Here is a 27,077-nt window from a genome sequence, read left to right as displayed (position 1 = left end):
TGATATTCAGGTCTGGGGACTGGGATGGCCATTCCAGAACAGTGTAGTTGTTCCTCTGCATGAATGCCTGAGTAGATTTGGAGCGGTGTTTTGGATCATTGTCTTGCTGAAAGATCCATCCCCTGCGTAACTTCAACTTTGTCACTGATTCATGAACATTAGTGTCAAGAATCTGCTGATACTGAGAGGAATCCATGCGTCCCTCAACTTTGGAGATCTCCTAGTTCCTTCTCAAGAGATGGACACTGGAAGCAGTCACCATTTATCGGAGAGAGATGTGAGTTTATTTAGGTATAAACATAATATGTGGCTATTTCATAAAAACAGAAACATCTTAGATCATAACAGAACGTACAACAAAGCTGAGCACTAGCTTCATGTATCTATAAGAAGAGCAAAAGAAGCGAAGCTCCTGCTGTTCATCCACAATGATGAAAATACAGCATTTTCTGAAGCCGACAATGACCAAATCATGTCCATTCTCCTCTGCTCTGACTTGCACAATTGCTTTCAAGTAGGTTGATCTTTTTATTCTTCCATCTTAAAGACCCTTGACAGCCATGTTTAATCAAGTCTCTTTACCATGTAGGGCCCCTCTAGTTCATATCCAATTTTTCTGTAGTAGTTTCTGGTGCCAACACCTAGACAAGAACAAATGAGAAGTCAATGAGTTGGCAACATACTGTGCACAGAACTGGCGATAAATAAGCATCAAATATCCAATGTAGAGATTTATACTCACAACTTATCACAAATGTATCATTCACATGTAAATCGAATCTCAAAGAGCTGCAGTCACTGTGTACATCCTGTATTATACCCCAGAGCTGCACTCACTATTCTGCTGGTGCAGTCACTGTGTACATACATTACATTACTGATCCTGAGTTACCTCCTGTATTATACCCCAGAGCTGCACTCGCTATTCTGCTGGTGCAGTCACTGTGTACATACATTACATTACTGATCCTGAGTTACATCCTGTATTATACCCCAGAGCTGCACTCACTATTCTGCTGGTGCAGTCACTGTGTACATACATTACATTACTGATCCTGAGTTACCTCCTGCATTATACCCCAGAGCTGCACTCACTATTCCGCTGGTGCAGTGACTGTGTACATACATTACATTACTGATCCTGAGTTACCTCCTGCATTATACCCCAGAGCTGCACTCACTATTCCGCTGGTGCAGTGACTGTGTACATACATTACATTACTGATCCTGAGTTACATCCTGTATTATACCCCAGAGCTGTACTCACTATTCTGCTGGTGCAGTCACTGTGTACATACATTACATTACTGATCCTGAGTTACATCCTGTATTATACTCCAGAGCTGCACTCACTTTTCTGCTGGTGGAATCACTGTATATGTTCTGTACTTTACATGTTTGTTCTGCTCTTGAGATGATCAGGTTTCATCCGGAACCATTCAGAGCTGCATGCAGAATTCTGCGGTTTGTGCTTGGCTTCTTCTACATTGTACAGTGGCAGATCACTACTTGTATGTGTCAGGGTGTCATTACTTTTACTCCCCTTTAGGTATAACAGGCCCATCAGCTTCATGCTCTAGATGTGTCCATCAAAGAACAAAGGGAACCTGACACAGAACAGTGCGCACAAGTGTGACCAGAGCCGTACACCGCCAGCGGTTGGATGCAGGGATTTTACAGCAGAGCATGAAGGACACTGTGCCACTCAAGGGAGGGAACAAAGGTCACCAGATGCCCGTATGTCAGTCTACAATATAGCACCACTTTATTACCCTACAAACAGCGCCACTCTTGTCCAGTGGCTGTGTCTGGTATTGCAGCAACCAAATAAATTGCGAGACAAAAGCAGAAAGCCTAGAGCGACACTGAAAAATAAGAAGATTTCTTTTCTCTGAAAGGCAGGAATTCCTAGTGCTCCGGTGTTTCTTGGTAAATTACAACATTAGACATTTCTTAGACGAGAACACGGAACATGACTTGTAAAATGCAGAGGACGAGAATGGAAGTGAAGACACCGATGTAATAAACGTAATTCCCACAAATCACATGTATAATGCAGCGCGCTCTCCGCGCCACCACTTTGTGCCCATCATCGGGTAATGTAACGGAAGCGGCGGCTCGAGAGTCACCTTGACGTTCCATTACAGCGTAAAAGCTCTCAGCTTCCAGTCTGAACAGCGTCCGTGGAAATTATCAGGTCTAGCTTCTATGTCCCCGCTTTGCTTGGATTTTGGAGTTGATGCTTGAGTTGTTGTTACCGTCAGATGCGACATCCAGGGGCAGCGAGGTCCCAGCGATTGAAACAGCAGCACTATCATCAGCGGGAACTTTGTAATTAATGTATATAGAATGCAACATGTACACAAAAGCTAGCCCGGAGATCAACTTGGCCACCAGCGCTGACGGGCCAGGCCACTTTTACATGCTGCTGCCAACCAATCCAATGCCTGTGTAATGTGTGGACGAGCCGGGTCCTACAGAGAAGCTCTTTATTCTGACTTTGTGGTAAGTCCCGAATGCGGGAACCCCCGTCTATGATACTCGTATGCCCGATTAGGGGATGACCCTTAAAAAATAATCCGCAATCAGGACGGTATTAATTCACTCTTCCAGGACTTAGTTTAGTATTTTGCTGGAAGATGCAGCTACTTTTCTCGACCAGTTGCAGCTGCTAGTCTGCATGTGTCCAACTCTGGTCAAACTGTACAAACTGTCCCTTCAGTCACTGGGTTTGCTTTTCAATGAAAGGTTTGAGAAGGTCATCTCTAAAGGTGAAAAGAAGCTCTGCCTGTGTGGAAGATGCAGCTACCTTTTTAAGCCTGCTACAGCTGCTAGTCTGCAAGTGTCAACCCCTGGTCAAACTGTACAATCTGTCCCTTCAAGTCATGGAGTTCGCTTTTCAATGAAACATTTGAGAAGGTCATCTCTAAAGGTGAAAAGAAGCTCTGCCTGTGTAGAAGATGCAGCTACCTTTTTAAGCCTGCTACAGCTGCTAGTCTGCATGTGTCAACCCCTGGTCAAACTGTACAATCTGTCCCTTCAAGTCATGGAGTTCGCTTTTCAATGAAACATTTGAGAAGGTCATCTCTAATGGTGAAAAGAAGCTCTGCCTGTGTGGTAGATGCAGCTACTTTTCTCAGCCCATTGCAGCTGCTAGTCTGCATGTGTCCATCCCTGGTCAAACTGTACAGACTGTCCCTTCATTCACCAAGTTAGCTCTTCAATAATATGTTTGAGAAGGAAATTGATTTTCCATATAACTATAAGGATAAAAGTATTACATGTAGTGTTTTTTGCAGCATTTTTTCTACGACCAAAAAACATTGTATATTTACAGAACAAGCAAAGTGAACAAGACTTCAAAAAAATCATGGACACGCTTGTATTTTTTTCCGCTTTTTGACCTGCTAGGTGTTTTAGGAGATCCACAGTATATCAATTCTTTGTGTTTTTCATACATACAAATTAATGGGAAAAAAGCAAGTAAAAATGCCACAAAAGTGCACACAAAGCTGTTTTTTTCTGGAATGAGTAACATAAAATAATGGTCATGTATTTGGTTTTGATCTGACTTACAAATCAAAATTGGCTCAAATAAGTCTATGGGTCTGTAAAAATTGCCAACATCATTCATGCACAATCTCTGTGCTCCGTGATTAACAATGCAATGGGTAGGAGAAGTTTTACAATTTTTTGAAAACATTGAAAACACTGATGGTTCATTGACGAAACATCAATTAGAATCTGATCCAAAACTTATAGGCAAAAAATAAAGACCAATTTTCAAAGAGAAATCACTGACATCTGAACGAGGTCTAATGGTGTCAAGGACAATCTCTTCTTTCTTAATCATCTCAATATACCGACCTCCTACAAGAGAAGGAAAGGAAACCTCTCTCCGTAGCTTCTTCTGTCATTCTCCAGCCACTTCTGACTGCTCGTAACTAGAGTTCAGTGAATATGTTCAGAAACGATCGCCGAATCCCAATTTGCCATATTTGTACCATTTTGGTCCCCTATTTGTGCCGAATTTATGTTTGACGATGAGTTCTGAACATATTCGCTCAACTCTAGTCCCATTGACTTCAACATTCGCCGGCGATCGTAATCCGAACCAAATTTTGCTAAATTCGCTCAACTCTACTCGTGACCTCATGAATGATGTTTCTCCAGAAGGTCCAGTCTAGAGGGCTTCATGACGTCCATGATTGCATCCATCATCATCTTCTGTTCCCTCTTATTTCCCATGATACTTTCATGATGATAAGTTATTTTTTAAATAACCTTTACAACATTCATGAGACCTTATTGTAAAAAATCAGTCTCATTTTCTTCATCCACTGTGGATTTTACTCTCTGTGATGAGGAGATAGGGGTCCGTGCGTAACTGGGTCACACGATGGTGATGATCTCGGTACATAAAGTCATGGATATTGCTGTGTGTATAGCCAAAGGCGCACTGTGCTCAGTCTCCGAAAATGGGAATGTGTGTCATTCCTGCTGGGAAAGCCACATGACACTAATGAGACCCGGAGTAAACATGTCTCATCCCTCATGGCGTGGCGGCTGACGTTAGGTCCTCACAGTTTCCGTTTATGGCTTCATCCTTCTCCGAGTCCTCTGGATTCTGGAGTCTACAATCAGCTCTTTAAAACTACAAAGTGTGAAATGACTTATATTAGCTCGGGAACGTCTCTGCTTACATCCCACTGTCGTGTACATACAGATATTGCTGGTTTCTGGGAAGTCAACATTTTACATTTATGTACGAACACTCAATTTTTTTCCCCCAGAAAAAAATTTCAATTTGGAGTTTGAGCCTTCACAAGCTTTCTTCTGCATTGTCCCCACTCCCCTGTTCTACGAGCACCTGACAAACAATTCTTCTCTGGGTCTACTTTCCTAAAGGACCACCGTAATTAAGTGAAGAAATAGACCGGATAAAGACCAGAGGACTGAAATATTCCTCCAAGAACGATCTGTAAGGAAAATGCCAATGCACCATGGAGAACATCGCACGCATGACTTCCCGCATGACTTCCGTTATGATGGAACCATCCTTCACGATGAGATTACGAAAACCATTGTTTTATAATTTGTCTACAGTGAGATTAGGGAATGGGGGGGGGATTGTCCAAAAGTTACAGACCTTTAAATTGAATGCATCATTTTATTGAAACAAGTCAGTCAGAGGAGAACAAAGATGCAATGTGATGATCAATGGTGCGCGGTCTTCAGGCTTCGTCTAGACACCGGTGACAACCATAAGACATACATTAAAAATGGAAGGAAGACGCTTCCAACAGTCATTTTTGGCCTAGTTTTTGTTATTTTTTGGTTGTTTTTATTTGCATCTTATTTTTTCTTTAACCCCTTAACCATCATGGAGCATGGTAGATACAATTAAAAGGAATGTGTGCCTCTGCTCACACGCTCCTGCTTCCATTGGCTCTCCGCAACGCCAGTAATCTCCTTTCTCGAGATTTGCTTTATCCGAAACGTTGCCACGCCACAGGGCATTAAAGTTCTCTTTTTTATATCTTTTTGTGCTGTTTCCCTTTTTATTAACTGTTTCAAAGGCCATTGGAATGCTGGTCAGGGAAGTGTGCACGCTTTAAGGTATTTTTTCTGGTGCTGTTCCTCCTTATCTACATTATATATCACAAAAAATACCAAATTTGCTATTTTGCTTTGTCCTCCTGCCCTCCTACAAAATACAATAAAACACCCAATACGTCACATGTGCATAGATGCACAGCAGCTTCCAAAACGGACACTGCTCCATTGACAGAAAAATATAAAATTTAAGGGTCTAAGAAGAGGGTGACACAAACCGCATTTTTAGTTTGATGTCGCCATAATCGTCCTGACCCCGAAAAATCATATTGTCAGGTGATTGAATGCCCGAAAAACACAATCGGGAAAAATGAACACGTCCCACAAAATAATAACCCTATAGCTTATGCTGATGGGGGGGGGGGGGAGTTTTAGTTCTTGGAAGAAGGAGAAGAATAAATAAACAAGAATAAAATATTGGTTGGTTGCGAAGAAGATAAAAGTCATGGTCCATTCCAGTGCAGTCCCGTCTCCGTTGACCCGTCAAGGACCTTGTAAGTGCAGGATCTGAAGGACCCACTGGATTACAATTCTTATACCAAAATCTACGGACTGTAGAGATGAATGTGGGATTCTTTTTTATTAGTTTCTAATTCCGGAGGAGTAAACAGAAATATTTCGATTAAAAAAATCTAAAGCAAAAGATCCGTGAACAGCTCCCACTGATGATAAAGGGGTCAGAACTGGTAACAATATGTCCATCACTTCGGCATCCGACTGTATGATTTTTTTTTTAACCCATAAACATAAAAAATATATTTTTTTAATGGAATCCAAACTTTTTGGGTAGACAATACATAAGCGCGTCTGATAATCCGGCTTCGAGGGCCTAGTGTGCGATCTTACCTTCTTCCTTACACCGGAGCCGTCTTTATACAAGAATGTATTTTTTTATTTTTATGATTTTAAAATAAAGCTAAAATAAAACTTCTGCATTTCTCCATCTAAATAAAAACTGTAGATAACATCGCTACCTTGGTCTATAATTATACCTTCGCTTCTTCCACAATACCGTCTCTGCATTTAAGAAAGTTTCTTCCGCGTTTCCGAGCCTTATTATTATGTTAAATTACATCGTATTGTTCCGTCTTTCTTCGGTCTTTTTATTTTTTCCATCCTGCTAGGATGCGTTTGTCCTTTTCTAAAAATGTACATTTACATAAAGATGGAACCAAAGTTCAAAGCAATTAAAGCATAAAGAAGTTCACGTCGGCGGAGACGATGAGCGATGAGCATTGTTCCGGTTCTCAGGTGGACATAATAAATGTATATGGGCGAACCATTAAATCACCATCTGAGCCAACACCTGCACTGTGCGTCACGTCACTAAATCCCACAAAAATACATAATTGAGCACCAGAAGAAAGTTTATTGTTAGCAGCTCGGATGATGAGTCTGCAGCCCCTCTATATCACAAGTCTGGATGATGACTCTGCAGCCCCTCTATAACACAAGTCTAGATGATGACTCTGCAGCCCCCTACAATATCAGGTGGTCGGACACATTAATATACTATATGGACATTCGAGAAGTATGTCCTGAGAGCGAGTTATCACTACGTTAAACACAATACTATGTGACAATATTGACAACTGAAGGTTTGTTAGAATTGCATCAATGAGCAGCAGATGCACAAATATCTTTCCTGCAACAACGTAGATAAAAGTATCAATCCCAAATCGAAAAGATAGTAAGTGACAAGAAACCTAAGACTGCCCGGCCCCCCCAGCACACAAACTAGACATCACCCCTACTAATTTAGCAGTGTCTCCCTCTACTGGTAACACTAATGAGACCGTCCCCATTCTACCAGTGATTTAGTACTGACAATTTCCCAGTAATTAACTGGTAATTAGCGCAATCAATGATAATGAGACGAATATAACAAATCATCTAAATAATAATGACACAATTTACCATCCAATTACCTAGCACCAGTCATGTGCTATAATCCAGATGCTCCAACAGAGAAAATAAGCCCCCATGGAAAAAAAAGCCCTCTATGGGAAGGATGGCATGGACAAACTGACATCAAGCTATCCCGTAACCATAATGGTCTTTTAACATCTCATAAAGGAGCTAGTGGGCAAATTGTTAGGTCAAATGCCTGATGTCTGAGCACAAATACCCAGACAGTGTCCCCCCGGATCTTTGAAAGTTTGTGAACCCTTCGGGATCTTCAATATTTGACCTAAAACTACTTCAGATTTGCACACTAGTTCTAAAAGTAAAGAAATATCAAACAAAACAGTCAAAAAGGAGGAAAATTATAAACTATCACATCTTTACGAGAGGCAAAAGTATGTGACCCTTTAGGATTATCAGATGATTTGAAGGTGAAATTAAGAGTCTGGTGTTTTCAATCAATGGGATGACAACAAGTATGAGTGGGCGACCTGTTTTATTTAAAGAACAAGGCTCTATCAAAGTCTGATCTTCACAACACACGTTTGTGGAAGCGTCATGGGAAGAACAAAGGAGATGTTTGAAGACTTCAGAAGAAGAGTTATTGATTATCATCAGGCTGGAAAGAGTTCTAAACTATCTCTAAAGATTTTTGGACTCCATTAATCCACATTCAGACAAATTGTGTACAAATGTAGGAAATTAAAGACCATTATTAACTTCCCCAGGTGTGGACGACTCACAAAGATCATTCCCAAGACCTAGAAGTATAATAGTCTGCGAGATCACAAAGGAACCCAAGAAAACCTCTAAACAACCAAAGGCCCCTCTCACATTAGGTAATGTTAGTGTCCATGAGACCACTGTCAGGAGGACACAGAATAACAAATGTGTGCATGGCAGGACTTCAAAGGGAAAGCCTCTGCTATCCAAAAAGTACATTGCTGCCTGTCTGCAGTTTGCTAAAAATCACTGTGACAAGCCAGAAGGCGACTGAAATAATGTATTGTGGACGAATGAAACCAAAATGGAGCTTTTTGGTTTAAAAGAGAAGCATTATATCTGGAGAAAGAAAAATACTAAAACCTCCAACATCTGTGATCACGGCGGTGGTAGTATGAGGGCTCGGGATGTTTTCTGCACCTGGGCCAGGATGGCCGCAATCACCGATGGCACAATGAATTCAGAACTTTACCAGCAAATTCTAATGGAAAATGTCCAGACGTCTGTCCATGAGCTGAATCTCAGGAGAACATGGGTCATGGAGCAAGACAATGACCTAAAGACACAAGTCGTTCTACAGAAGAAAAGTTACAGAAGGGTAAAGGTAAAGTTCTGGAACGGCCGAGTCCCAGTCCTGACCGGAATCCTCTGGAAGTGTTGTGGAAGGAGATGATGGAGGAAAACCACCAATATAACAGAGGAGAAGGGGTTTTACAGGGAGAAATGGGCTAAAACTCCTCCATCCGATGTGCAGGAATAATCAGCAATTACCGGAGAAGTTTATCTGCAGTTATCGCTGCACAAGAGGTCACACAGGACACCGAGATCAAAGGGTTCACATACTTCTGCCACTCACAGACATGTGATACTGGAGCATTTTCTGCATCTAAAAAATGACAGTCTGATATTTTTGACTCCTTTGCTCGATTTTTTAATCTACTTTTACAAAAAATGTATGCAGAAATATGGAAAATTCTGAAGGATCAGACAGCAGGGGAGAGGCGGATCAGACGGCAGGGGAGAGGCGGATCGGACGGCAGGGGAGAGGCAGATCAGACGGCAGGGGAGAGGCGGATCAGACGGCAGGGGAGAGGCGGATCAGACGGCAGGGGAGAGGCGGATCAGACGGCAGGGGAGAGGCGGATCAGACGGCAGGGGAGAGGCGGATCAGACGGCAGGGGAGAGGCGGATCAGACGGCAGGGGAGAGGCGGATCAGACGGCAGGGGAGAGGCGGATCAGACGGCAGGGGAGAGGCGGATCAGACGGCAGGGGAGAGGCGGATCAGACGGCAGGGGAGAGGCGGATCAGACGGCAAGAGAGAGGCGGATCGGACGGCAAGGGAGAGGCGGATCGGACGGCAGGGGAGAGGCGGATCGGACGGCAGGGGAGAGGCGGATCGGACGGCAGGGGAGAGGCGGATCGGACGGCAGGGGAGAGGCGGATCGGACGGCAGGGGAGAGGCGGATCGAACGGCAGGGGAGAGGCGGATCGAACGGCAGGGGAGAGGGGGAGCGGACGGCAGGGGAGAGGCGGATCCGACGGCAGGGGAGAGGCGGATCGGACGACAGGGGAGAGGCGGATCGGACGACAGGGGAGAGGCGGATCGGACGGCAGGGGAGAGGCGGATCGGACGGCAGGGGAGAGGCGGATCGGACGGCAGGGGAGAGGCGGATCGGACGGCAGGGGAGAGGCGGATCGGACGGCAGGGGAGAGGCGGATCGAACGGCAGGGGAGAGGGGGAGCGGACGGCAGGGGAGAGGCGGATCCGACGGCAGGGGAGAGGCGGATCGGACGGCAGGGGAGAGGCGGATCGGACGGCACGGGAGAGGCGGATCGGACGGCACGGGAGAGGCGGATCGGACGGCAGGGGAGAGGCGGATCGGACGGCAGGGGAGAGGCGGATCCGACGGCAGGGGAGAGGCGGATCGGACGACAGGGGAGAGGCGGATCGGACGACAGGGGAGAGGCGGATCGGACGACAGGGGAGAGGCAGATCGGACGACAGGGGAGAGGCGGATCGGACGACAGGGGAGAGGCGGATCGGACGACAGGGGAGAGGCGGATCGGACGACAGGGGAGAGGCGGATCGGACGACAGGGGAGAGGCGGATCGGACGACAGGGGAGAGGCGGATCGGACGACAGGGGAGAGGCGGATCGGACGACAGGGGAGAGGCGGATCGGACGACTATGGGAGAGGCGGATCGGACGACTATGGGAGAGGCGGATCGGACTGCAGGGGAGAGGCGGATCAGACGGCAGGGGAGAGGCTGATCAGACAGGAAATAAGGATCAGACGACAGAGGAAAGGAGAGTCAGACAAAGAAAAGAAGAGGAAAGGAAATCAAGCAGTAGATGGCAGAACTGACTCTCTAACACTCTACCTGTGCCACTGGTCACCTAGAGGACACACGGTCTGGGCAGTACATCCTCATGGGTGCAGCATACTTCTTGCCCATAGAGAACGACTTACAGCTACAGTAGGTGATAATCCAGTGGACACGTCTGCAGCATTGGATGCGTGGGCTTCACATAACAAGACTTTAAAAGCAGTTTCAGACAGCGTGGGAGGTGGAGGATGAGCAGTTTGCACATTTACAGCAGAAAATTATGACATGATTGAATTTGTTCCTGTGTTTTAATTCAGACACAAAGATTTAATTATCGCAGAATATGTAGAACGTCGGAAAGAGTGGACTGAGCCCCGGAGAAAGCATTAACCCCTAAGCACAGGTCAGAGCACAGCTCCGGAGAATGCAAATTAATAAACACTTTACTTAATAGGTGAATGATTAACGGACACCAGGCAATAAAAATATTAACTTGCTCAGTTCGGGGGCCTCACGACTAATAAAGCTACATGCAAAGCCCCTAACCCATATGCTCCCACCAGTGATGCCCTCTCCGCTCCAGTCCAACTATTCACGTCACGGAACAGATAAAAATTCCATAAAATCCACCTCTTCTCCTTCCTGCACATACTTTCTACTCTGTTTTTGCGGATTTATTTTGTTTTAAAGACCCTTCAAATCTAAGGCCCCATACACAATAGATCACTGTCAGACACCAAGAGGCACGACTTATAACTACTACTTCCCAAAAGCACCATGCAAAATGCTAACACTCAAAGGTAGCAGCTAGGTGAGGATGGCCATCAGTATTTTGCACCCTCGCTCATATAACTTTGTGCCTGATCTCTATTCTGCTGGAAAGTCCTATTATAGTGTGCCTTGGTGCAAGGATATCCTCTAGTTTCATAGTTGCACTGATCAGGTATAGCTAATTTACAGCAATTTCTTCACCTAAAACACTCAAGAAAACTAAATTTACTGAAGACATCCTAGATCCTGGTACTTCAACAATGAAAAATTCACTATAATTTATACTACAAGTCGCTAAACATTCACCTGAAATGACGGCTATTTTGAAGGATCCGTGCTCGTCTCTCGCTATACGTTCTGCCTCTTCCATCAGTAACATCCCAAAACCCTGAACAAAGAGCAACAGGAAATAACCATAACTAATCATAAAAAGAAGCATTACAGTAGTTATAACACTGTAAATAGAGGCACTATTGTATCAGCTATATTCTTGTACATAGGGGCAGTATTATAGTAGTTATATTCTTGTACATAGGAGCAGTATTATAGTAGTTATATTCTTGTACATAGGAGCAGTATTATAGTAGTTATATTCTTGTACATAGGGGCAGTATTATAGTAGTTATATTCTTGTACATAGGGGGCAGTATTATAGTAGTTATATTCTTGTACATAGGGGCAGTATTATAGTAGTTATATTCTTGTACATAGGAGCAGTATTATAGTAGTTATATTCTTGTACATAGGAGCAGTATTATAGTAGTTATATTCTTGTACATAGGGGCAGTATTATAGTAGTTATATTCTTGTATATAGGGGCAGTATTATAGTAGTTATATTCTTGTACATAGGGGGCAGTATTATAGTAGTTATATTCTTGTACATAGGGGCAGTATTATAGTAGTTATATTCTTGTACATAGGAGCAGTATTATAGTAGTTATATTCTTGTACATAGGAGCAGTATTATAGTAGTTATATTCTTGTACATAGGAGCAGTATTATAGTAGTTATATTCTTGTACATAGGGGCAGTATTATAGTAGTTATATTCTTGTATATAGGGGCAGTATTATAGTAGTTATATTCTTGTACATAGGGGGCAGTATTATAGTAGTTATATTCTTGTACATAGGGGCAGTATTATAGTAGTTATATTCTTGTACATAGAAGCAGTATTATAGTAGTTATATTAATATACATAGGGGCAGTATTATAGTAGTTATATTCTTGTACATAGGGGCAGTATTATAGTAGTTCTATTCGTGTACATAGAAGCAGTATTATAGTAGTTATATTCTTGTACATAGGAGCAATATTATAGTAGTTATATTCTTGTACATAGGGGCAGTATTATAGTAGTTATATTCTTGTACATAGGAGCAGTATTATAGTAGTTATATTCTTGTACATAGGGGCAGTATTCTAGTAGTTATATTCGTGTACTTAGAAGCAGTATTATAGTAGCTATATTCTTGTACATAGGGGCAGTATTATAGTAGTTATATTCTTGTACATAGGAGCAGTATTATAGTAGTTATATTCTTGTACATAGGAGCAATATTATAGTAGTTATATTCTTGTACATAGGGGCAGTATTATAGTAGTTATATTCTTGTACATAGGAGCAGTATTATAGTAGTTATATTCTTGTACGTAGGGGCAGTATTATAGTAGTTATATTCTTGTACATAGGGGCAGTATTATAGTAGTTATATTCTTGTACATAGGAGCAGTATTATAGTAGTTATATTCTTGTACATAGGAGCAATATTATAGTAGTTATATTCTTGTACATAGGGGCAGTATTATAGTAGTTATATTCTTGTACATAGGAGCAGTATTATAGTAGTTATATTCTTGTACATCGGGGCAGTATTATAGTAGTTATATTCTTGTACATAGGGGCAGTATTATAGTAGTTATATTCTTGTACATAGGAGCAGTATTATAGTAGTTATATTCTTGTACATAGGAGCAGTATTATAGTAGTTATATTCTTGTACATAGGGGCAGTATTATAGTAGTTATATTCTTGTACATAGGGGCAGTATTATAGTAGTTATATTCTTGTACATAGGAGCAGTATTATAGTAGTTATATTCTTGTACATAGGAGCAGTATTATGGTAGTTATATTCTTGTACAGAGGAGCAGTATTATAGTAGTTATATTCTTGTACATAGGGGCAGTATTATAGTAGTTATATTCTTGTATATAGGAGCAGTATTATAGTAGTTATATTCTTGTACATAGGAGCAGTATTATGGTAGTTATATTCTTGTACAGAGGAGCAGTATTATAGTAGTTATATTCTTGTACATAGGGGCAGTATTATAGTAGTTATATTCTTGTACATAGGGGCAGTATTACAGTAGTTATATTCTTGTACATAGAAGCAGTATTATAGTAGTTATATTCTTGTACATAGGGGGCAGTATTACAGTAGTTATATTCTTGTACAGAGGGGCAGTATTATAGTAGTTATATTCTTGTACATAGGGAGCAGTATTATAGTAGTTATATTCTTGTACATAGGAGCAGTATTATAGTAGTTATATTCTTGTACATAGGGGCAGTATTATAGTAGTTATTTTCTTGTACGTAGGAGCAGTATAAAAAACCGAGGCTACTCTGTCATTACAGAATACCAGACAGGAGGAATCTAATTAATCACCTGATGCTGAAATTTGGATGGGTCACGACTGCTGACAGGCACCACGCTCCCATAAACATGAAGTTCTCTCACTATGGAAACTCCACCCTTTAGCTCAGGCCTGAAAGATTCTGGGGAACACTTCCGCAGACGCAGCAATCCAATGAGAATATCTTGTTCCGGATCCTCGTATGACAAGAAAGTCTCCCAGCCCCCATTGGCCATGTAATCTCTGCGGATTAGTTCCACCTAAAACAAAAACAAATAACAACAACAAAAATAATAATAATAATAATAATAATAATAAAACATACAAAAAATTAGACAATATTTATTAACAAGATGAAGTTAATCAGGATTACAGGGCGAGGGTGACTGGTGGTTTACGTTTGCTAATTCAGAGTAGATAAAAAGGTAGAAAAAATATATATATATACCGTATATACAATTTGACAAAGCGCCATATAAAATACTTTTACTAGAATCAGCATTGCATTTACTATTAAAAAAAATTCTCCCTGGAAATCAAGATTCAGAAAACTGAGTGCGGCAGCGATTCCCAATATTTAGCGCCATAGGACAGAAAACGGAATAATAATAATATTGTCATTTAAATTTCTGGAATGTCAACAAAACATGTGAAACGAGGTGGAGGCGGCAGGAGACGGGTTACGCTGCCGCGCTTTGTGACAGCTGATTCCGCCAGCCGCCGCGTTTCCCTGTGATATTAGCTGACGTAGCCGCGCGTCCTCCGCTCCCCGAGCGCCCTGTGTAAACGAGATCCCTGGTAATGTTATTGCTTGTGGGGCTGTTGGGCTCGGATTGTAAATTTCACGCGGGGGTTGTGCGGAGGGGACATGTCCACATAGATGTAGTCAGTAAGAATAACGATTTGCGAGGGAAGACGGCGCCCGGCCGCTCAGCTCTACGTGTGTTACCAGTCCCCTGGTTGATCCGACAAACGGTGTTTATGTAAGGTTTTGCAAAATGCTAAACAAAGGGTTAATTTGGCGATAAATGTAATTTTTTTTTACCAAAGGATAAAATATAATAGTATTTTTTTCCTCTGTTTTGGGGGCTACGTGTTAAATTCATGTATTTGTTGGATATCATTGCCTGTATGTACTACTATGCATTCAATAAACAAAGTTTAAAAAAAAAATAAAAAAGATAAAAAATAAAAATATAATAGTATCTATATATAGGATATATAGTGTTGTGGGTTGTTGTTTTATTTACTTGTTTTTTGTAGTTTCTGAAACTCCAGGAAAATCCATTTAAATGGGTTATTTCATCATAGACATGGGATAAAATTGCATTAAAAAATCTCATATATTGAGAAAAAAAACTTGTTTCTACCACCATCTTGGAAAAAAAATGAATACAACAAAAAATGCATAAAAATAAATAAATCATGTTCTGCTACTCAAGGCCAAAATTGTTGCTCAAAAGCGGAGCTGGCTCCTTAGGGGCATTTCTCTGCTGTGGCCACTGATTGGCAGCGGAGAGTCATGTGCCGTCCCCCGCGGAAGAAGGAAGCAAATACACCAGGCTGCGATGCGGAGGAGCAGTGGGGAAATAGGTAGAGGAGTATATATTTGGGTTCGGGGAAAACAAAAAAAAAATTCATAAAAAAGGGTGCAGGAACCTTTTAAGTCAGCTCGCCTTCATCTGCAGAGCCGTGATAGAAGAAGCCCAAAGTGGAAAGCTAAGCCTTTAGGGGGAAATGCGGTCTCAATGGAAGGGACATCAAGATTTACCTCCAACCTCGCCATTATACATCCCATTCAAAGACACAAAGAGAAGAACTTGAGGGACCAAATTTTCAGCGCAGTTTGGGTTCTGAGCGCACGTTGTCGGCAAGTTCATAAGTTTTGAGGTGTAAAATACGACCACTATGTGGAGGGGAACGCACCTGGTAGGGTCTGACTTTGTGATGAATTTCTTGGATTCCCACTTCTCTTGTCCTGACGTCACGACACTACGGAGGGCAGACAGATGACGGCAGGTCAGTCGCTAGATACATTTATGACATTGTCAGGTTATTGTTCCATCAGAAATTAATTCCAGGCAAAGCGTCAATTAACTCTACAAGTGGAGATGAAATTAATGAAGGACAATCGATATCCAACATTGACGACCATCATGATTACCAACCTGTATACAATTAACCATAATCATCTTTTATGGATGGAAGTCAAAATTACTTTGCTTAGATGTTGAAGAAGAGGCCATGATATCAGGCCTTCATTGTGGAAATACGACCATAAATTGTGTAGGCTTCTATGGAGAACTTTAAAGAGGACCTATCACTTGCCATAAATGTGACATTATTTTACTTGGTGTAATTGCCGTTGTTCTACAGAATCCCGCAATGTTTTTTCCTTTTCTTCCTACGCCTCTCTGTTCCTGAGATATGACCTCTTTTTCCCTGTATGTAAATCTAGTCTTTGTAGTCAACTGGGAGTGGTCTTTATCTTGAGAGTCATGGTCAGCTGGCTGAGATGGAGAAGAAGAGGCCATATCTCAGGAACGGAGAGGCACAGGAAGAAAAGGAAAACATCTCCGAATTTAGGAGAACAGCAACATTTACACAGAGAAAAAACATTATATATTTATGTCAAGTGGCAGGTCCTCTTTATGGTGGCTGTACACATTATAAAAATATTGGCCTACCATAGTAATTTATCTAGGACCATCCTACCATCTAATGTGTAATGTTGTCTTCCCACAATGGCGAATAGTGAGGGAAAAAAAGGGTTAGCTGTCTGAATTTAGACTTGTCTGATTTTGTCCTCTCATGAGATAAGCCAACTCTAGAGGTGTCTGAAACTGGCTTAGTCCCATCCCCAATGAGAACACATGCAAACTCAGCTGTGCAGAGTGTCCAGGGAAATCAGGAGGAATAAAGGTTCTCGAACAAATGGCAATTGTCTGACAGCTGTCTAAAGTAAGAGTCATATCATTACATAAATGATCTCTAGATAAGTGGCCACCGTGTGACCATCATGACCTCCCTAGACCTTGTATAGCCAACAGGCTCATAAATATATAATACACACATCCGATTTAAAGTAAAAAGGGGAAATGAAGAGTAGGGGACAGTGCCCGCAAATATTAGGAGACTGATTCAACTTGCAATCTGGAGTAATATCCTCTCACCTCGACGCGCGTTTCTCGCCACTGGCTTCTTCCGGTGGCACGGTCCCCTACTATTTGCAGGTACTTTCCTTGATTCTGTCGGTGGTTATTCGGCTTGAAACTTCTCACTAGTAGGCATTACCATACAATTTGTTGGGCCAAATATCGCGCACATGTTGCCATTATTACAGGTGGTAAGCAAAATAGGTTTCGGTATTCTCTCCGCACTCCTGCTATTATTCCATAGGCATTGCACCTTTACTTATTATGGTTTTGGGCTAGTTGCTTGATTTTTTTCCTCACTGTGAAGCAGCTACTAAGTAAAGGATAGGAACATATTTATTTGGATATTGCTACTTATGAAGCACTAGACATTTCAATTGTGGCTTTTTAAGCTGGTTATTATAACATATATGTAGGTCATTCTACCTGATTTTCTAGTAACTGATTTTGTTCTATTAGACATTTATATACCATATTTGAGGAGTGTTAGATTCTGGTAGCCTGGACCGTCCTCTATATGAGGCACACTGCTTTTTTATACTTTTAATCTCTATAAATAACAGTTCATTTTTAACTTATGGATCTCTTCATTACCTCTTTTTAAATTTAAATGGGATGTATTATATATTAAGGTGAAGTGCCATTATCTACGAATATTTGGACACAATTTTGATTAGGATCATAACTCTGTCTGGGGACGAGTGAATGAATATCTTACTTCTGTGCCAAGATCTTTCATCCGTGCCAATGCCAACTCTCGTAGGTTGCCGTGCTCCACCCCGGAGCTTACCAACGGCATTGGAATGTCTCTGAAAACCAAGGAAAAGAAAAGTCTTCTTATCAATCTGCCAAGTGTTTTGCATCTTCTAATTCATAAATGAGAAATATTTGCATCATTGGTAAGATCTCAAGACTACGAGGACAAACGGTGAAGGAAGTTCTATAAAGGATTGTGTCATTACACAAGAGTGAGGTCTGGTTGGGACAGAAGCGGAGAATTGGGCCATACTGGAAGATAAATAAGAGAGGGTGAGAGTGACGGTAGTACTCACCTACACAAGCTGTAGTATCCATGGCTGAAGCCCCGAGGCTAGAATAAAAAATTCTACCAAATTGCAATTCACTTTAGTGGAGATACCACGGTTCCTGTTCTGCACTTGCGGGAATGAAAATTCCTCAAAGATATAAAATTACGGCTTTTATTACACCAAAGCTTTTTGGTCTGACGTTGAAACGCTGTAATAAAAACCTTAATTTTATACCATTGAGGATTTTTCATTCCCGTAATCGCAGCCCAGTCACCGTGACATCTCCACTTCAGTAAATAACACAAGAGTGAGACTCCTATGAATTTTACGAAAGACCAAGTCAATGAAGACCAGAAGAACCACTGGTGAACACAGATCTCTTTTTTTAGGGACCCCCAACAACTCCTCCTAAACATTTTTCCAAATTTTGGTTTTCTGTATATGAAAGGCAACATAATCTCTCAGATTTAAACTACAAATTTCCTGAAGGACATGTCAAAGCTAAATACAAAGAAAACCATGTTCACTGTCCCCCCCTCTATTATTTATACACCACTAGCAACTACAGATCTCCATTGTAAGGTCTATGAGCAGAGATTTATTTTTCAGGAGTTATTTTTTGTTTTTAGAGCGAATGTGCTCCAGAAAACCCAAATAAAAAGAGATTAATTAGAAGAGTCGATCAAGCAATCTTTCGATTTCTGTAAAGCCTTCTCCGAGGTTCATACAATCAATTTTTTTTTATATATTTTATCCCCTCCTCCGGGTTTGAGAAACAAAAACGCCTGATGAAATAAAAGAAAATGTGGCTCCTGATGGAATCCGCTCCAAATTCAACACTGGCCAAACAAAAAGCCTTCAAAAAGGGTCCAGGAAAAAAGAAACTTCTTCCGAAATGCTTCACAAAAGCTTCAAAACTGCCTCAAGAAACAAGCAAAAAAAACCACTGTTCCATACATTCTCCAAGAGAGGAGAATTTTATAAAGTAGTTTCCACTTGAAAAACTCGTCTTTGACTTCCTAAAAAAAAAAAAAACCTGTTTGCACATACACTAAGGTCTCCAACAACTCCTAAGTCTCTCAGAAGTTACCTAATCCATAATCCTCACATTTACAGAAGGAAATATTAAGACTTCAGTCAACGAAGACCTTCTTCTCTGTATCCCATTTTTGTCACCTCCAACTAGAACAACCACTACATTTCAGGGACTTCAACAAAAACTCCTAAAAAGTTTCCCAAAATTCAGTTTTCTGTATATACAAGACAACGTAACAATCTTACCAAATAAGGAGGAAAAAATATTCTAAAAGAACATTCCTAAAGCCGGCACTGGTGGAAAAACTTTTTGCATGCAATTTTACCTAACTTTTCGGCGACAATGTTGCCAACGTAGAGACATACAAACAAATCAAGAACAGTTCCGCTACCCTGACATCTCGAGAATATGAGAGGGAAGAGGCCATTAGAGCACAAGCTACAAATCACTGTAGACTCCTTCTCTTTCAAGTCGTAGAACTGCTTGTAGGAGACGCTTGTGGCGTAATGTATCACTCGCTAAATGAGCAGCGGGGCCAAGATCTGAGAATAGCTAATGGAGCTTAGAGCGCAGCGTTGATGTTGGGAGAGGTAGACCTAATGAACATCTTCTGTCATTTGCTCTAAAGGATTTCAAAAGGACGGTGTTCTTACCGAGGGGCATTGTAAGTGGATACTAATGATCACTCATCATGTCTGTGATCTCCAAGAAATAACGTACAGGGGTAAGTAAAATCACAAGGGAGAGCACAACTCCACTCAAAACAAAGACGTTCATGCTTGACAGTAAATGACCCCAATAATCTCCAGCGAGGGGTCCAGGAAGATCCGGTGTGTAGAACTGTTTGGTGTGGTCCAAGAATATGAGTTAACAGAGTTTTCTGGGGAAAAAAAAGGTCTACAGCTGATAAATGCCAGGAGCGCGGGTGGAATAGAGTTGGAATCGCCGAATTGGCAACATAGATTAGCACGAGCTCTACTGCTTCATAGAAGCCTTGCAGAGGTTAGGGTTGTCTTAGTCTAGACTAACTGGTCTAATTTCAGCAGTCAGGCTTCGGATTATCACCAATCCAGTGGATAAACCTGCTACACCCCTTTCAGTGGAGTAATTTGTTGGAGTGGTCGAAGAACCATAAACACAACTAAAGCTTCATAGAGTGGTCCACCCCTCGAGCCCCCAAATCCTTCTATTTGCCAGAGCAGAGGAGCGAAGTGTGTGGCTCCTGTTTTGGAGAACTCGCGAGGCCATGTGCAAAAGATGTCTTGGAGCCTCCAACGTTAGAGGCTGTGGTCATGTAGACCAATTTTTGATGCCCTATTTTGTTCGTAAACTCAACAAGAATGTCTACAACTGAAGAATCAACTATATTAATGGATCATGTAATAATTCTTGTCGACCGGTCATTGGTTTCCCGGCACATGTGAAGAGAAAATCAACCCTGCGTGCTACATGTGTAAACCAAATTAATGTTCGTGACCCGTCATGACCCAAACAACATCCACTTTTGGCTCTAGGCAAGCAAGTCGAAACTAATTTTTAAGAAAACACGTTTAGACCCTTAGGAAACAGATACATGGAATGGAGAAGTTGTAAGTTCCCATGTAGAGGTGACCCCTGTGAGTCAGGTCACAAGTGGAGAATTGGATTAAAGTACCATGAATAGTAATGTACATCTAAGACGTCTATAAAAAAAAAAACCTCTATATACGCTACCGTTCAAAAGTTTAGAGTCACCCAGACAATTTTGTTTCTTCCATGAAAACTCATACTTCTATTAATCAAATGAGTTACCAAATGAATTGAAAATCTAGTCCAGGCATTGACAAGGTTCAAAAAAAGATTATCATTTTAAATAATTTTCTCCTTCAAACTTTACTTTCATCAAAGACTGCTCCCTTTGCAGCAATTCCAGCACTGCAGACCTTTGGCATTCTAGCAGTTAATTTTCTGAGGTAATCTGGAGAAATTTCCCCCCATGCTTCTTTGGCTTGATGGGCACTTTTTGGCACCATACGGTCAAGCTGCTCCCACAACAGCTCAATGGTGCTGAGATCTGGTGACTGCGCTGGCCACTCCATTACACATAGAATGCCAGCGGCCGACTTCTTCCCTAAATAGTCCTTGCATAATTTGGAGGTGTGCTTTGTGTCATTGTCCTGTTGCAGGATGAAATAGTCTCCAATCAAGCGCTGTCCGCAGGGTATGGCATGACATTGCAAAATGAAGTGATAGCCTTCCTTACTCAAAATTCCTTTTACCTTGTACAAATGTACCACTTTACCAGCACCAAATCAACCCCAGACCATCACATTACCTCCACCATGCTTGACAGATGGTGTCACGCACTCTCCAGCAGCTTTTCAGTTCTGTGTCTCACAAATGTTCTTCTGTGTGATCCAAACACCTCAAACTTGGATTCGTCTGTCCATAACACTTTTTTCCAATCTTCCTCTGTCCAATGCCTGTGTTCTTTTGTCCATATTAATCTTTTCCATTTATTAGCCAGTCTCAGATATGGCTTTTTCTTTGCCACTCTGCCCTGAAGGCCAGCATCCCGCAGTCGCCTCTTCACAGTAGACGTTGACACTGGCGTTTTGCGTGTACTATTTAATGAAGCTGCCAATTGAGGACCTCTGAGGCGTCGATTTCTCACACTACAGCCTCTAATGTACTTGTCTTGTTGCTCAGTTGTGCAGCGCGGCCTCCCACTTCTCTTTCTACTCTGGTTAGAGCATGTGCTCTCCTCTGAAGTGAGTAGGACACACCGTTGTAGGAAATCTCCAGTTTCTTGGCAATTTCTCGCATGGAATAGCCTGCATTTCTAAGAACAAGAATAGACTGTCGAGTTTCACATGAAAGTTCTTTTTTCTGGCCATTTTGAGAGTTTAATGGAACCAACAAATGTAATGCTCCAGACTCTCAACTAGCTAAAAGGAAGGTCAGGTTTATAGGTAGAATAGTAATTTACCACATTAACAATGCATAGAGTGTATTTCTGAATCATTTACTGTTAGCTTCATTGGAAAACACTGTGCTTTTCTTTCAAAAATAAGGAAATTTCTAAGTGACCCTAAACTTTTGAACGGTAGTGTATATTTTTGAACAAATAGATAAATGTTAGTAGATCAAATGGATAAGACGCGACGCAGCTGCCCAGAACAGAGAAAGACCGATCCTCATGAAATTAGAATATATTAGAGCTCTCCAGGTCTTCCAGAACAATAAGTTCTCCGCTTTCCTTGAAGGGGTTGTCCAGATAACATACGTTTTTACCTATCTACTGGAAAGAACAGGCACTTTTATACCAGACAGGGCACTTACATCACTGTTAAGATTGGAGTCACAGTGCGCATGCCCAACTACTCCACTCTTCCTCAATTGGGCGGTCAGGGTGGCACTCGGCTTTTTCTGGCAGCCCGGTAGAAAATGAGCGGGTCAAAAAACGAGTAAGCGCACTACAGCTCCCTTCTAACAGGTATAAAAATGCCCCATTCTGATTGCTGTTGTGTTTCGAACCTCCATCGATCTATTATCTTCACTAGAAAACCCTTTAAATGGAATAGTGAGGGATGTCACTTGTTGGCTGAGGGGCAGCGGCTACTGGAGAAGGTGGTGTCGACCACGGTCTGGAAATGCCCATCGGACCCCACTCGACATAAGGGCAAGCAACAGCCTATTGTGTGAACAGGCACTACGATGCATGACTTACAGACCCTTTTATAAGTCAATAGGGTGCACCGTATCACAAATCCAGTAAGTAGACGTGTACCGAAAAACCAAGTGGGTCTCAAAGTCCACTGACGATCTGCAACACTATTACCTGGGGTATCCAGTAAGACCATCAGAGGTCCTACAGGGAGACAACCCTCTACCATTCTTTAGGTGGAGATATTTTATTTCAAAAGTTCAATTTTTGGGGGTTGAGTTTCCTCCATCAAAGGTTTAGCCACTATTTTGGGGCAATTAAAAACTTTCAGTGCACAACTAATGGAAAGAAACTCCTCCAGCCAGGGTGTGTATGAAGTAACGTCATGCTCCTTAATGCTGTATGTTCATGTTTTTATTTCTTTGGAACCCAGAATTGTCTGAAGGAGGTGCAACTATTTACAAAGGGTTTTAATCATTGCCGAGGCTTCTTCCACAGGCACAATGACTTAATATGTTTTGAAGGACAATGGATCGAGTTCCCCACCAGTGAAGCTGATATCACTGTCAAGAGGTTTTCGGAGAGATAAAGGATGCAAAAAATGTATACAATTCTAATCAGAAATCTAAGTTTGTTGTTTCGGAATGGTTAGAATGTTCTGTATCATCGCTCTCCTTTATTAGCAGGAAACACAAAATTGCATTCTCCTCGAAAATGATAATCTGTCACAGATGTATTTAAAATTTCCAGTAACACAAATTAATCCCCGTAAGATTTACAGACACCTTTTCATTGGTCCTACAGAGCTCTCTCCCTGGTATACCCTTTATTTCCCAGGCTCTGTAAATAATAAGTCTCTACAGCCCTTCCCTGCCCAAGTCATTCATGTGAACGGCCTGTTACTGGTCCTGAAGGATCTGCACCCTGCTTCCTCCAGGCAGAGGTCATCCATCTGTAAGGAAAATGATAACTTCTCCATACCCCAAGATGGAGTACAGCGACAGTGAACGGAGCATGTTACATTACGCCTTATACAAGGTCAGAAAAAGGCAGGTAAATGGCTGACAGCCGCAACCTGTGCAAGACTAGACACACGAAGACAAGCAGCTTTTACAGGGTCATAAACAAGCAGACAAAGCATTGAGCATCCCATAGCGTGTAAGGTTAGATACAGACAAGATGCTGACCTTCCTACAGATTGTACAGGGAAAGTCACAGACAGACATGCAGCCGACCCTCCTACAGTCTCTACTGGGGAAGACACAGGCAGACATGCAGCCGACCCTCCTACAGTCTCTACTGGGGAAGACACAGGCAGACATGCAGCCGACCCTCCTACAGTCTGTACTGGGGAAGACACAGGGAGACATGCAGCCGACCCTCCTACAGTCTCTACTGGGGAAGACACAGGCAGACATGCAGCCGACCCTCCTACAGTCTGTAGGGGGGAAGACACAGGCAGACATGCAGCCGACCTTCCTACAGATTGTACAGGCGAAGACACAGGCAGACAACCAGCCGACCCTCCTACAGATTGTACAGGCGAAGACACAGGCAGACAACCAGCCGACCCTCCTACAGATTGTACAGGCGAAGACACAGGCAGACAACCAGCCGACCCTCCTACAGATTGTACAGGCGAAGACACAGGCAGACAACCAGCCGACCCTCCTACAGATTGTACAGGGGAAGATAAGCAGCCGACCCTCCTACAGATTGTACAGGGCAAGTCACAGACAGACATGCAGCCGACCCTCCTACAGTCTGTACTGGGGAAGACACAGGCAGACATGCAGCCGACCCTCCGACAGTCTGTACTGGGGAAGACACAGGCAGACATGGAGCTGACCCTCCGACAGGTTGTACAGGGGAAGACACAGGCAGACATGGAGCCGACCCTCCGACAGGTTGTACAGGGGAAGACAAGCAGCCGACCCTCCTACAGATTGTACAGGGCAAGTCACAGACAGACATGCAGCCGACCCTCCTACAATCTGTACTGGGGAAGACACAGGCAGACATGCAGCCGACCCTCCTACAGATTGTACAGGGCAAGTCACAGACAGACATGCAGCCGACCCTCCTACAGTCTGTACTGGGGAAGACACAGACAGATAAGCAGCCGACCCTCCGACAGATTGTACAGGGTTAAGACACAGGCAGACAACCAGCCGACCCTCCAACAGATTGTACAGGGTAAGACACAGGCAGACAAGCAGCCGACCTGCTGTATCACTGCTAAAAAGTTGGAAACTACGAATGTGGAGGAGGAACGCCTCTGCCTAAAAATCTCAAAAATATCTGATGTAAGTTTATTTCTGGGACACAAACAGCTCAAGAAAATTTGGTAAGGTAAAAAAATCCAAAATCTGGCAGTTCACTGGTCCAAGCCATTCTGCTGCTGTGTAAGGTGATGACAACCGTACTGGGCATCACTAAACCGCGTGTGGTGTAGATGCTGAAAATTATGCATTCGGATACAATAGTAAAATAGAAAAAACAGTAACATAAGCTAAAAATATTCAGTATTTTACAGTCAGAGACACCGAATGTTCAGTTTATGACGCCTCCAAGGCGTTCTCTGGATCTCTCCAAAAACAGATTTAAAAGGAAGGTGTCACCAGCTTCTTCTTTTTCTTGGCCACGCAGCCATTTGTCAGCGAGTTGAGCAGCATTCACAGAAATCATTGATCTCTTCTCCCGGGAATTTACTTCTTTAAGGCTGCATTACAAGAGACAAATCGCTCCTGAGAAAACTGTGCAGCAAATAAATCCAACTAAAAGCAGATGATCACCCGAGAAAAATTCTCAGCGATCCATTTCCTAGACAGATTTTCTATAACTGTCTCAGGAGGACAGAGAACGCTCCAGCGTCAGGACTCTAACACCATCATTTGTAACGCGGCTCTCCACTGTTCTGCAGCTTCACGAGTTCCCGAGGAAATAAGAACAGGGTCTCCATCGCACGTGTCCTTAGGACGGATGCGTGCAAGTGGAAATGCAAAAGGATTATGTTCCCTCCTCCACAATGGACAGGACGATTCCTCAACACCTTGCACTCAAACATTCAATAACATGGAGGAAAGGAGTCGCACAGGCGATCCGTGGCAAATTCTCTACTCGGCAGGCGGAGGTGGAGTATGTGCTGCTCCAATCTCACAGAGATTAAACTGCCCCGTTTTGCCAAACTGTGAGGGTCCCAGTGGTCAGACCCCCACTAACCAACAAGCTATCGTCAATCCGGAGCATAGGAGGCTTTTTTTTCTACCAGACGACCCCTTTCACTATTTCCTGCTGCAACCAATGTTCATGTCGTGACTTTTTTCTTGTCTGTTGACCATATCAGGGCTCGTTCCTTGAGGAACAAATTGTAGCACAACGCCATTATCTCAGACCTGTAACTCCTTTATCATTCAATCAATGGAGCAATTCTCAGTGTTTGTGTAGAAAAGTGGCCTCTGAAAAAAAAAGTTTTTTTTCTTTTTTACTTTTTCTTAATTACTTTACATAATTTTACATTTTGATAGAACTTTACGGACTCATCGATGCCGAATAGGTTTCCTTTTTTTTTTTTTCTTTCAAAGTCTTTATTTTTAAAGTCCCCTTAGGGGACTTGAACCTGTGATCGTTTGGTCGACTGTTCTGAATAATCACGGTCTCTCACGAAGTGTCCACATGGGGATCTCGGGACTGTAAACAGGTTCTGAGCGGGATGTCGGTATCAAGGGGTCCGATAGGTGCCTGGAATGTTGATTGACAGCGGCATTTATGGATTTAACAGCAGCGATCAGAACATGCCTCCAATCGCTGCTGTTACATGCAGATGCTGGCTGTACAACAGGTGGCATATGGCGGGCACAGCTCCTGAGGACGCTCAATACACCCACACCTGGGGTGTCACATTGTACAAAGGAAAAGAATCCTAGACTGAAAAGAATATGTTTCTCTGGTCTGAAGTTCTACGTATCCGCTACCACCCAGGTGAGCACAGACGCATTCTGCGGGGGTCCATCCAGACAGACGCAATAACGGCGCACAGATGGAATAATAGATTTTCTCATTCCCCTCAGACCTCCTTGAGAATCCTCGCAGTTACATGTTAAAGATGAGTGAGAAAATATAAAGGGAAAAGTAATTAATTAACCCGCATGCGGCCATTTTCTCTAGTGTGGAGTTTATTGGTCTGGTCGTTATTACTTTTCGGAAATCCAATCGCTCCTTTTGAT

General features: G+C 42.5%; 1 protein-coding gene across 1 annotated transcript in view; it reads right to left on the bottom strand.

The window, feature by feature from the left end:
* Positions 1 to 258: 258 nt before the first annotated feature.
* ELP3 (elongator acetyltransferase complex subunit 3) overlaps positions 259 to 27,077 on the bottom strand; it is a 107,003-nt gene continuing 80,184 nt past the window's right edge. Inside the window, exons 11-15 of the mRNA XM_077291742.1 lie at positions 17,860 to 17,950; positions 15,913 to 15,978; positions 14,019 to 14,246; positions 11,651 to 11,732; positions 259 to 641 (exon numbers count right to left, since the gene is read on the bottom strand). Of these exons, the coding sequence (XP_077147857.1) occupies positions 565 to 641; positions 11,651 to 11,732; positions 14,019 to 14,246; positions 15,913 to 15,978; positions 17,860 to 17,950 (544 nt within the window). The 3' untranslated portion in view covers positions 259 to 564. The remainder of the gene's footprint in view (positions 642 to 11,650; positions 11,733 to 14,018; positions 14,247 to 15,912; positions 15,979 to 17,859; positions 17,951 to 27,077) is intronic.

This window comes from Ranitomeya variabilis, chromosome 2 (genome assembly GCF_051348905.1).
Source record: "Ranitomeya variabilis isolate aRanVar5 chromosome 2, aRanVar5.hap1, whole genome shotgun sequence".
NCBI lineage: Eukaryota > Metazoa > Chordata > Amphibia > Anura > Dendrobatidae > Ranitomeya > Ranitomeya variabilis.
Note: the sequence above shows the minus strand (reverse complement) of the source record. Positions and strands in the feature narration are given on the sequence as shown.